Source organism: Nannobrachium achirus (assembly GCF_963921795.1).
Source record: "Nannobrachium achirus genome assembly, chromosome: 16".
Taxonomy (NCBI): domain Eukaryota; kingdom Metazoa; phylum Chordata; class Actinopteri; order Myctophiformes; family Myctophidae; genus Nannobrachium; species Nannobrachium achirus.
In genome coordinates, this window is record NC_137823.1 from 28,568,628 (window position 1) to 28,581,821 (window position 13,194).

Here is a 13,194-nt window from a genome sequence, read left to right on the forward strand (position 1 = left end):
GTATACAGTTACCAATATCGTGGTTAAAACATTATTTTGCCAAGTAATCAAAATCATTAAGAAATCTAAATCACCATATTAACTTATTCAAAGCTTAGGAAGGTAATCAGTCATCCGTTTTTCCCAACCCTGTATACCCATTATTTTAGCTAGTCACAAATATAACATGAGACATGTTGAATTGTCAATTATCATTTGACATAAGATAAGACCAGTGGTTCTCAAAGTGGATTCCAGGGACTCTGCTTTAGGGGGGTCTTAATTGACCGTTTCAAGTCTGTAACTCTGACAGTATGCAAATGGAACCAAATGGACCCTTCAGGTCCATTTGGTTCCATTTGTATGCTGTCAGAGTTAAGGGAAGACCTTGAAATGTAAAGGTTTGTGAACCACTGTCCTAGACCAACAAGCAGCCCAATATAAACCCTCTGGCGTCTCTCATTTTGTTTTATAATGCAATTTGAATGTGTCTTGGGGGTCATGGGTGGGGATGACCGACTTGGAAGGATTAAGAATAAAAGTGGTATGGATGACTCACTTACCAAACTATCTTCTCATCGTAGATGAACTGTCAAGAAAATGTTTTAGAACAAATTATTATATTTCAGAAGACAAAGTACAATTAAGCAATGGATTAATAGTAACTGCAGGTGACCATAAACTGTGTAATGAATACTACAGTCAACTTACAGCGATTAGGGCCACCACAGACAAGGTGTAATAGAAGGAGTCTCTGAATACGGACCACCAGGTCAATATCACCACCTAAACAAACAGACACCTTGAATCAGGTATAGGCAACCTTAGGCACTGGTGCCAACATTGGCACAGGGGAGGGTGATCACCGGCACACTGGCAGAAGTGTGAGAGAGAGGATTTTTATTTTATAAACATTTATAGCAAATTACACATTCATTCAAACTCTGAACTCTGACTGGAGAGGGCGTTCGGGGAGATAGATGGGTTATTGCTCTGGGTCTAATGATCGTTATAACAATGTCCTGCCAATCAAAATATGTCAAAAATATTTGCCATTCATTTTCTTTAAATGTGGTCAATTAAATGAAGTGAGCTAATTTATCGCAAATTACATCTTGCACAAAATTCTACATTCATCAAAACTCTGAACTCTAACTGGGGAGGGATTCGGGAAGATAGGTGGATTGTTGCTCTGGGTCTAATGATCGTTATAACAATGTCCTGCCAATCAAAATATGTCAAAATATTTGTCATTAAAATGTATGTTGACATGGCACACTAACACTCTAGAAAATAAAAAACATGGCACAAAACATGATACACCATGAAATTTCACTTTTCCTATTTTAAAACCTTTTTTTGGGGTCCCACTAGCACCTTCTATCCTCACAAAGTCCCATTTCTGACCGGTTTTGAGAAGGCGAAGGTTAAAAGTATCCCACGGGTTCTCAAAACAGGCTATCCAGATTTGCTGCCAATTGTGACGTCATCTGCCGATTGTGACGTCATCAGATTTTATTTCTTTTGTCAAAAAAATCTTTTTTTTCAAAAAAAAAATCTTTTTTCAAAAAAAAATCTTTTTTCTAAAAAAAATCTTTTTTCAAAAAAAAAAAGTTTTTTTTTTTCGAAAAGATTTTTGGCGGGGTGGCGCAGTTCAGGCCAAAGGTGGTATTGCAGCTGAAATGCTCTGAGAGCCATTCAAAAATGAGAGAGGCTCTCTATTCAGGAGTGGTAATTTAGCCTCAAACCTTTTGAAAAACGTTTTTGGGACATAAACAATATGACAAATACTTTTTAAATACATGGTGTATCACCTTTAAATCTTTATTGGCATTTCACCCTGATGTTGCTCTGTAAAGCATTTCACTTTAACCATGCACGAGTTACACAACACACTGTGAATGTACACACACACCTGTCCAGCGAAGATTCCGCAGACGCCGATGATGCAGAGAATGTTGAAGACGGCTGAACCCACGATGGTGCCCACGCCCACGTCTCCGTGGGTGATGAAGACACCTGAACACAGGGGAGGCAGCCGATCAAAACTGCAGCTGCAGACAACCATCATCTGCATCTGCCTGTGTGTGTGTGTGTGTGTGCCTGTGTGCCTGTGTATAGGCACCCAAGCGTGCTCATGTATGTGTGCGTGTTGTGTGTGTGTGTGTATACCAATGACAGAGGCAAAGAGCTCTGGTGCAGAACTGCCAGCTGCCATGAAAGTAGCTCCAGCCACGTCCTCACTGAGGTCTAGTTTCTGACAGACGGGAGGGAGAAAAGGAGCTGAGTTGTCTTAAAAACTAAAAACAACACCACCATATACTGTACACACACACAAATAAAAAAGATGACAGCACTGAGAGAAAGGAGGAGGATGTCTCGGTACCTCGCAGATCTTCTCCAGCGATGTCACAAAGTAGTCGTCACATATTATGGCGAGGGCCAGGAACATATAGAGGGTCTACATAAGAGAGAACAGGAGTTTGAGTTTTGGGATAGTGAGTGTGCGCGTGTGTGTCTACATACAGCGTGTGTGTAAATATACAGAATATACAAAATTAATATACAAAGTATTGTGTAAGTTCATTTTTTTCTGTAATATATATATATATATATATTTTTTTTACTTTCATATATTTTACATTCATTGTGCATGCAGTGAAATATTTAAAAACTTTTTTGTTTTAATTTAGATTTTTATGGCATACAGCTCATGAAAATCAGAAGTCCATATCTCGAAATATTAGAATATTCCACACGACCACTTGAAAGAATGATTTATAATACAGAAATGAACTTCTGAACCATCTGACCATCAAACTGGCCTGATCTGAACCCCACAGAGAATCTGTGTAGTGTTGTCAAGAGGAAGATGAGAGACATCAGACTCAACCACACAGATGAGCTTAAGGCCTCTATCAAAGCAAACCTGGGCTTCCATAACACATCAGCAGTACCACAGGCTGACCACCTTCATGCCACACCCCATCGATGAAGACATTTGTTCAAAAGTATTCCATATAAGTACTGAGTGCATGCATACATTAACCTAACCTTTCAGAAGTTTGACATTTCTGAAATACAGAAATGTCAAACTAACTTCTGATAATCTGTATTATAAATCCTTCTTTTGAGTGTTTGTGTGGAATATTCTAATATTTTGAGATATGGATTTTTGATTTCCATGAGCTGTATGCCATATACAAATCAAAATTAAAACAAAAAAAGCTTTTGAATATTTCACTGCATGCCCAATGAATCTAAAATATATGAAAGTTTAAAAAAATATATATTACAGAAGAAAATTAACATTTACACAACATTCTTTAGATGGATTTGTAGGATCTGCACGCGCAACACACACGCACGCACGCACGCACACACACAAACCTGCAGCATATACTGTATACTGTGTGTATATATATATACACATACACACACCGACCCACACACAGTATATACATACAAACATACTCACAATCACATATTGGATGACATAATAGACAATGGCTGTGTGAGATATTCTCTTACTCAAGGACAGCTCAAGGACAAAGCTGAAGCATAGCCCCCCCCCCCCCCCCCATTTAGAATGTGGATCTGTGGCTCATTTAATACCGCCAATACCACAGTTCCAAAATACCACAGTTCTGTCTCCCTCACAGCATGGAAATCGAAGCAATCTGCAGCGCACCCCCACACCATAGCCAGATGAATGGGGGGGGGGAAAGCAGCCCATTTCAGCAGCGTGACGTTGGGATCTATAAATTATAGATCAGGTTGTGACATCACACAGCCTTATAGTCACTGTAGTGGTGCTCTGCTCTATGCTATCCACAGGGGGCAGTGCAGCACCACAGTTGAAGTGGAAAAACATTAAGTGTGATTCCTCATCTCAGTATTGCATCCTTGACCCAATATCAACACGCACTGCTGTTTCAACGAGAAGGCTTGTTAAATTCACACAATACATTTTATATAGTTTTTAATGCATTGTGTATTCTATGTATGTTTTATTGTTGTATACTGACTGACAGCCTGTATGCCAAAGACAGATTTCCACTTCATGCCAAATTGTATGGACAATAAAGTTTTATCTTATCTTATCTAACAACTTGCTTGAATCCCATTAAGGTTATACTTTGGATAATGGTTTCTGTGTGTCTTTATATCTGATTCATTCAGAAACCCTGTGCAACTTTTTGTGAAACATTTTTAGTGTGTGTGTACACACACACACACACACACACACACACACACACACACACACACACACACACACACACACACACACACACACACACACACACACACACACACACACACACACACACACACACACACACACACACACACAAAAATAGAGACACACACATTACATACACACATACAGTATGCACATGATGAAGTGTCCGGTCTGCAAAATCCAATATTTGCTGGGAGGAGGTTTTCACATGCTTATTATTCCAGATAATAACCTCATAACCTAGCCATCACATAAAAAAAAAAAAAAAGTTTCTAATAATTTGAGCCCTACTTTAAACAATTAAGGCGACAACAGTTGCTAAGGTGTCAAGGAGGTTGAATATACCGTTTCTGTTCAATGCATATTTTCCATTTTGGCATCCCTATTTTGGGCATTATGTCATAATTAAAACACAAAAATAAGCTAATGTATTGCGAACTTGTAGATTCGCTATTCATTGTATGACAATTTATATAAGGCTTAAGTAGCTAGTAATGTAGCTGCTGAAACTACTACAGATGTGTATGCTGAAATGTTCAGAACAACAATGTTCTATCCAGAAACGGTGTTTCTGGAATCACATCACTCGTTTATAGGCCTTGGGGCCTTGGGGATGAAGGTGCACTGCCAGGTATTGTCCATTGTATGGGCAACTCCCCCTGCATTGTTAAGACTGCAAAATCTGGGATGATATCCAAATTCATCACGGCCAAAGACTGGGCAGATGACACAACAACTTTAGAAAAAAAATATATTCTCCAATGAATTCCACAGGTGCATAAGAGGATCACAGTCAAATCAATGGAGCTGAAAATGGCCAAATGTTGGGGGCAATGCACCATTTCTAGTTGCAGAGCTACACCTCCAATATATTATGCTGAAACTAACGCTTTACAAAATTCACGGTTCGGTTTGGTTCGATATTTTGCTGTCACGGTTCGATACTTTTTCGATACAAAAAATAAACAGAAATGTCCTTGATTTATACATTTATTGTCTCCACCAGCCGAAGGCTGAGGGAGAGTATGTTTTCCCCTCCGTCCGTCCGTGCGTCCGTCCGTCCGTCCGTCCGTGTGTCCGTGTGTCCTCGCAGTTTGTGTGCAGCTAATCTCAGTCACCGTTGGCCCGATCGCTGCCAAACTGAGCACACACACTCCCTGGATGCCAATCTAGAACCTCTGCCCCACATTTTTCAAATCAGCCTCATGGTGGCGCTATAACAGGCCGATTTGTGTGGCCTGGTTGTTACCAGCTAATCTCCGGCGCCGTTGGCCCGATCGCTGCCAAACTGAGCACACACACTCCCTGGATGCTAATTCAGAACCTCTGCCCCACATTTTTTAAATCAGCCTCATGGTGGCGCTATAACAGGCCGATTTGTGTGGCCTGGTGGAGACCTGTGCTCGGAAGAGCACTGCTTCTAGTTTATTTTTGTTTAACTTTGAAAAATACGGCCCGCAACCTCTAGGGTAGTGATTCTCTAAGTGTGCTAGGGGTCCTTGAGGGGGTTCCAGGGGAATGTGGATGTGGAGTGGTATTGTATTGTTCGGTACAGGGTCTTTCAGTTCGGTATTCGATATTCGGTTCGATATGTTGCATCCCTAGCTGAAACGGCTCGTCCCAAATAAGATTTAAAAAAACTAACCAAAAAAGGTATCTCAGTCCTAAATCCCTGGCCTTTATGAAATGGCTCAATTTGTGGAAGTGGTACGGGGGGTTAAAGTGTTATGGTTTGAGGTTTATTCCCAGTGCCTTGCTGGCACCAAGATACTGAGTTACCTCTCTTGGAGAACAAATTATAATCCAAATGATAAATTCTAATGTGCTGGCTCACATTTCCAATTGAGGAGACACTCTTATAAGTGGATGTGTGCATGACTGACCTACACAGTCAAGTTTAAACACTGCGACGGACGGCCCAATGAGCCCTGTTTCAATTGATGACTCGGGACTGGATTCTTGGCAGTGCTTGACAGTAAACAAGTACATTTACTTGAGTAGTCTATTTAAGTACATTATTTGAGTATTTACGTTAGGTTACAAATGTTGGAGACTTTCAGACATTTCAAAGACATATTTCGACTCCACTATATTTGTAGGAAGGGAAAGAGGACCTTATGAATTAACCACTTAAGCTCCATTTCAAATATCGTGAAAATAATAATAGCTCTGCTTTTTTCACTAATATTTTACTTAAATTAATTTAATTTAATTTTTAGGTATTTATTTATTTATTTGTGTATTCTATTTATAGATATATAAGAGCGGTGCTGGCGGCTGTTACCATGGCGGCGACGCCATACGGGCATATCAGAGACATCAGACAGACAGACATTCCGTGGTAATACAGTATATATATATATATATATATTATATATATATATATATATATATATATATATATATATATACATACATACATACACACACACACACACACACACACATACATACAGTATACTTTTTAATACTTAAGCATTTCTAAAAGCAACTACTCCATTACTTTAACTTGAGCACAAATTTGACTTGTAGTCCAGTAATATTTGAGCAGGAGTACAGTATCTATACTTTGACTCAAGCACCGGGGTCGAGTTCTTTGTCCATTACTGACTGTTGGGAGCAGCAGGTGTGTGTGTGTGAGCCCTCTTACCGCCACAATGTGCAGGAGAACGGCCCCGCTCTTCCTCTCATCAATGCTGAAAAGGTCTTCGGGGAACTCGTGTATCGCTGAGGAGAGAGAGAGAGAGAGAGAACGTCACAGTCGCCACACATCAGCCTCATGACAGCGAGCTGCAGGGGTGTCACAAGGGGGGGAAAGTGGGACTGAGTTACTAGGGCCCAAGGTGGAGGGGCCTTAATTATTTTATACTTTAGCTATTGAAAAATTGTAGATATACAAGCTCACAGCACAGGCTTGTAGATCTGCCATTTTTGAAAAGTCGTGAAAATGTGTGCAAATCTTTGAATATATGTACTTTTTAAGCGAACATTTGTTAACTCAAATTTTGCTTCTGGGTGGTCCCTGGAACTAAATATTTTGAGATGGAGGTCCGTGGCCAAATACATATCATTTTGGGGGTCCTGCACACTGAGCACCACTGACATAGAAACATAGGTTTTTCAAAAAACCTTAGAAGGATTTCAAATATTCAAAGACTTGCACAAATGTTCATGATTTTTTTTAGCAGATCTACAAGCTTGTATTTCTGCTATTTTTCAATAGTTAAAGCACAAAATAATGTGTTCCCAGTCTAAATGGGTTAAACCCCCTCCCCCTATGAAGAACATGCATGGGGGGCCCCGCACTGAATCCTTGTACCCAGGGCCCAGACTTTGGTGCGACACCCCTACAGTCACCACACATCAGACGCATGACAGCGAGCTGCACACACGGCTCCCCCGCCCTCCCCCTGTGAGTGTACCGTGTGACCCCATCATGTGTGTCATTTTTTAAAAGGAGAAGTTGGTCCTGCAGGCTAAGGGCACATACAACATGAAACCAGCATGTGAACTACATCAGTGTCATTTCCACTCAGTCAGTCCTCGTCCTCCCCAGGGGTGTCGCACCAAATTATGGGGCCCTGTGTACAAGGATTCACTGCAGGGGCCCCCCATGAAGGCCCCCATGAAGGTTCTTCATAGGGGGAGAGGGTTTAACCCATTTAGACTGGGAACGCGTTATTATTACACATTATTTTGTGCTTTAACTATTAGAAAAATAGCAGATCTACAAGCTCACAACCCCCCATGAATGTTCTTCATAGGGGGAGGGGGTTTAACCCATTTAGACTGGGAACGCATTATTATTACACGTTATTTTGTGCTTTAACTATTAGAAAAATAGCAGATCTACAAGCTCACAGCGTGGCACCGAGTGCCACGCTGTGAGCTTGAGTGGATTATGATCCCCGCACATATCGTGCGTTTTGTGCGCGAACGGTTCCACTTGTTACCATAGCGCACAGTTGGCTTTTTTCAATGTTTTTTCATGTAAACACTGGCGGATAAGCAGGGATACAGCGTGGCAACGGATATGTCTATTTCAATGTGGGTTTTTTTATTCGAAAGCTTGTCACCGAGTCTACAGTCTACTAGATGAGTCGCGCACAGATTGTGCACAATGCGTGCGCGTGCCCACATTAAAAGGTAAGGACAATTTGGCAGCTGCTTACTACAGCTATGTTTAAAATGGCAGCAAAATTGTTAATTTCCAATTCCGATATCAACCAATACCGATATATACAGTCAGGTTTATCGGACATCTAAAAAGAAAAAATAGTACGGGAGAGATAAAGATATCTACAGCTAGTTGGCAGTGTGACTCCTACAGTATCATCCCAAACAAAATGAAAGCTGAGGAACTACACGGAAATCCTCCAGAGAGACGAACATGCGTCGTAGTGAGCGAATGAGCAAGCTCAAACAGCTGCTCTACTTTTGGAAAAACAGAAAACATCCCGAGAGCACAGCATCTTCTTCAGCTGACACATTCACAAGACATCCCACAATGCAAAACAGTAGAGATCAAAAGGTAGTACATATGTATAGCCACATACTGGGTGGAAAGGCTCTTGAGAACACACTGTACATTCAACTCATTCAGAGAGACAGTGCAGACATCTAGGATGAGCATGATCTAAGCTCACCGTTTTATTTCATCTTTAATTTGATTTATCTTGGTTTGGTTCCCATCTCCATCTCTCCTGCGTTTCAGTCTTGCCACTACACCTGATCCCTCACTTTGGGGATCAATAAGGCTTTGTCTCTCAATATCTTTAAAAGGGATCTGCCAGCTTTTTCATAGGGCCATTGTTTGGGGAAGGAGCTATAACACAGGCAATTCATATCATCATACATTAATGTCACCTAAATAATACAACAAAAACATCAGATATTATAGACCAGGCCAGGGGTAGGCAACCTTATAGACACAGGTACCAACATTGGCACAGGGAAGTGTGATCACTGGCACACTGGCAGAAGTGTGAGAGAGAGGATTTTTATTTTAAAATCAAATATATATTTTAAATGTGGTCAATAAAATTAAGTCATCTAATTTGCAACAAATGTCATCCTGCACATAATAATTCTACATTCATTAAAATTCTGAACTTTGACATGGGGAGGGAATCAGGGAGATAGGTGGGTTATTGCTCTGAGTCTAATGATCATTATATCAATGTCATGACAAACTAAATATGTTGGAATCTTTGATGGGGTGTCATTAAAATGTATGTTGACAATGACATGGCACACTGACTATTTAGAAAATAAAAACATGGCAATTCATTTCAAAAAGGTTGCCGACCCCTGTTATTGACAGTATCAATATCGAGTGGGGATGGGCACTGTCAAATGAGCAGCACTACATTAGTGGTTCTGGGCATACAAACACTAACCAATGTCATCTATTCATTTCATGCCCAAGTTACACAAGACTCAAGCCGTCACAGATCTCCTGGAAATCTGAGGCAAAAGCCAAGGCTATATTAAGAGCCTGAAGTCATACAGAATTAAAGCAAGCAGGCAGAAAAAAAATCCCTCCATGCTGGGGACCCATCATCCATCATCCAGGGTCCCAGCTGGAGCACAGTGTGACTATGGTAGCACCATACGGCACGCATCGCTGGCACCACAGACACACCGCAGAGCACCTGGCTGGAGACAGAAGTCAGCCGTCTCCCTTAACGCATTCAAATCGGGAACCATTAGTTCATGCTTTAACTATAAAATAAAATAAATATCAGATATACAAGCTCACAGCGCGGCCATTTGTTTTAAATTCGTGAACATTTCGGCCCGATTCTATTCATGTCTTCTAAATAAATGTCTTCTAAATCCTTTTTTTCCAAAAGGTTTTTGAAAAAGGCATGTTTCTATGTCAGTGGGTCTGAAGCCATTTCATGTCAAGGACCCCTAGAATTATATGTACCGGTATTTGACCACAGACCACCATCTCAAAATATTTTGTTCCAGGGACCCCCCTAGAAGTGTTTTAGTTAAAAATGTTGCTCAGGAAACTCTGAGAAATCTTCCCTTTCATGATTGTTTCTTATCATACAAGCAAAGTCTTGTTTTTTTTTCTACCATTTGAGACGTTTTGTAAATGAAATAAAATGTTTTGAGTGTTTCCTGAGCATTCTAATTCCATTTCTAAATCTCATAAACAGATCAAAATGACCTGTTAGTCATGCAAGTGTTGACTCAAGATTTTAGTTAAAAGAATATATATTCAAAGATTTGCACACATTTTCATGTTTTAAATAGCAGATCTACAAGCTCATAGCGCAGCACTCGGTGCTTCCCCGATCTTAATGGGTTATGGGAAGGTGGGCGTCTGGAGGAGTGGCCCCCATGTGACCTGTTCTCGCTGTGCCCACGTGACAAGGTCATGGCTGTAATTTGGAGCAGCCCTACAAGACTATTTCCGCTCACTACTACCAGGGATGTTCCAAATAATCATTTGCACCCCTAGTATTGGTTTCAGTCCAATCTGGCAAAAAGGTAAGTGATCCGACCTTAAACTCCTCTCAGACAGTTTATTAGAAAAAGAGACATAACTGTCAGTATTTTTCCAAATAGTAGCCCGGATGTTTAATTTGCTAAATCGATTTTTGAACCCCCAACATTTAAAAGAAGCACAAAACGGTGTCAGAACTCCGGCGGATATTTGGTGCCCAGTGGCTATTTGCCCCCGAGCGATTATTTGGTATTTGTATCCAAAAGTCCCCTTTGAGCCGCCTTAGCTTTACAAATAAGCGATTAAGCGGCCCGAACCTCTAGTTTTACAAATTTCTATATTTCAATTACCAAATTCCTTTGGCATACTGTACTGCAAGCTTGTTGCAGCACCTTCGTCCAATACAATGAAAGCGTCTTGTCACCTACAGTATTGTTACTGCTTTGCACATGCACACAACAAACAAAACATATTCATATGTGGCCAAAAATCCAACAGTCTTTCAGCCAGCAGAACAATGCCGTTTCACAACTATATTTGGGCCTTTGACGCAAAACAGACTGAGGAATTGGAACACCGTTCACCTGAGACTCGTCAGTGCACCTGTCCCAACCTCGGCGTTGGTCTGTTCTTCTGACATTCGATGACATGCACGCATGACTGACTCAGCGCGCCTCTTGGAACACTGCACAGGCAGGGCAATTTACACTACTTATTTCACAGGATGGAGCCCAAGCCCGCTTAAATCATTCAGAACGGGTACACATTATTGCGTATCGTTATTTTATGCTTTAACTATCAAAAAATAGCAGATATACAAGCTCACAGCGCGGCACCGAGTGCCGCGCTGCAAGCTTGTAGATCTGCTATTTTTGAAAAATCGTGAAAATTCGAATTTTGACCCGATTCTATAAGTGTCTTTTGAATCCTTATAAGGTTGTTTTTTTTTAAACCTATGTTTCTATGTCAGTAATCTGGCAAGCCATCGTCAAAGAAAGGGTCCTTTTCACTTAAATGGAGCTCAGTCTGTTCTTGAGAGACTACTATGTCAGTGGTTCTCAAACCTTTTCATATGAAGGACCCCCCAAATGATATTTATTTGCCCACGGACCCCCATCTCAAAATATTTAGTTCCAGGGACCACCCAGAAGCAAAATTTAAGTTACAAACGTTCGCTTTAAAAATACATAATATTTGCACACATTTTCACAACTTTTTTCAAATATAGCAGATCTACAAGCTTGCGCTGTGAGCTTGTATATCTGCTATTTTTAACTGGTTAAAGCATTCAATAATTCTAGGCCTAAATGGGTTAAATCACCCTTCCCCCCTCCCGGATTGTATTCCATTACATCACATGCATGTAGCGATGTTCTGCAATCATGTCTGTTGTGTGGTTGTGTGCTTTTGTCAAAATTATCATTTGTTCCCGAAAATAGCAGGGGAAAAAAAACAGAATGCTCATTGCATGAAAGACAATAATCCATGATTGAGCATATGAGCGGTTTATAATATTTTAAATCTACAGTGACCATTCGGGCAAGCGTATCTGTGATCATTTCTGTGATGACGCACAAGATGAAAACAAATTATACCCGTGGCTGTTAATGAGCACATGAACGGGGGCAATGGGATAGACACTGTACACTGTGCTTGCGACAGCTTTAACTGGCTAAATCTATAATGCCTTTTGCTCATTTCATTTCTGACAGTTTTTATGCGGCGGAACGACACGTGTGGGCTTAGCGCGCCGCTCTCGACCACAGGTGCAATCAATTATGGGATTTGTCAGCTGTGTCCTTGACAGGGATGGAAACATAACTGATGCTGATACAGTAAGCTAAAGACATACGCTACGTTCATCCTTGCGGCAATGACTTTTATTTTTATTTCTCATTAGAACGTCCTCTCTCCTGCTACTATTTACATAATGGCAGTTTTCAGGCCACCAGGTTTGCCCTGGATAAATCATATAAATATAATGGTGCAGACATCCCTGTCTGCCGCTGGAGATAACTGAATTCCAAATTTAAAAAACTGTGAATGACGCGGTCGTACTGTACGATGGTGTAATTGGCCATGAGAGAGAGAACAGCGTCGAGCGTAGGGATGGGACGATAATTGTTATTATCGTTTATCGTGATAAAAAAACACGTATCGTATCGTGGAGATTTAAATTTATCGTGAAATTATCCTCCGTCATGCACTGGGATCAATTCACCTTGTATTTGGTGAGCTGCGTATCCGGTACCACTTAAACCCTCTATGGTAAAACGGACCTGGAAATAACATACAGTACTTGATACAGTCTTTTTTTTCACTCTCTACCAAATCTCTTTGCCGAAAAATAGCCAATCTACAAGCTCACAATGTGTCACGCTGCGACGCATTGTGAGCGTGTAGATTGGCTATTTTTTGGCAAATGTTCCGCCCCAGGATAATGGACGTTGGGGATCTTTTGATCATCGTGATAATATCGTAAATCGCAATTTCTTTGGTCACAATAATCGTG

The 13,194-nt window shown here is 40.7% G+C and overlaps 1 protein-coding gene across 1 annotated transcript in view; it reads right to left on the reverse strand.

Moving 5' to 3' along the window:
- The window catches only part of slc24a4b (solute carrier family 24 member 4b), a gene marked incomplete at both ends in the record, with an annotated part of 66,338 nt that overhangs the window by 19,653 nt on the left and 33,491 nt on the right, over positions 1 to 13,194 (reverse strand). The window contains 6 exons of the mRNA XM_080744843.1: positions 543 to 568; positions 691 to 765; positions 1,895 to 1,998; positions 2,152 to 2,236; positions 2,366 to 2,440; positions 6,873 to 6,949. Coding sequence (XP_080600969.1) covers positions 543 to 568; positions 691 to 765; positions 1,895 to 1,998; positions 2,152 to 2,236; positions 2,366 to 2,440; positions 6,873 to 6,949 — 442 coding nt within the window. The remainder of the gene's footprint in view (positions 1 to 542; positions 569 to 690; positions 766 to 1,894; positions 1,999 to 2,151; positions 2,237 to 2,365; positions 2,441 to 6,872; positions 6,950 to 13,194) is intronic.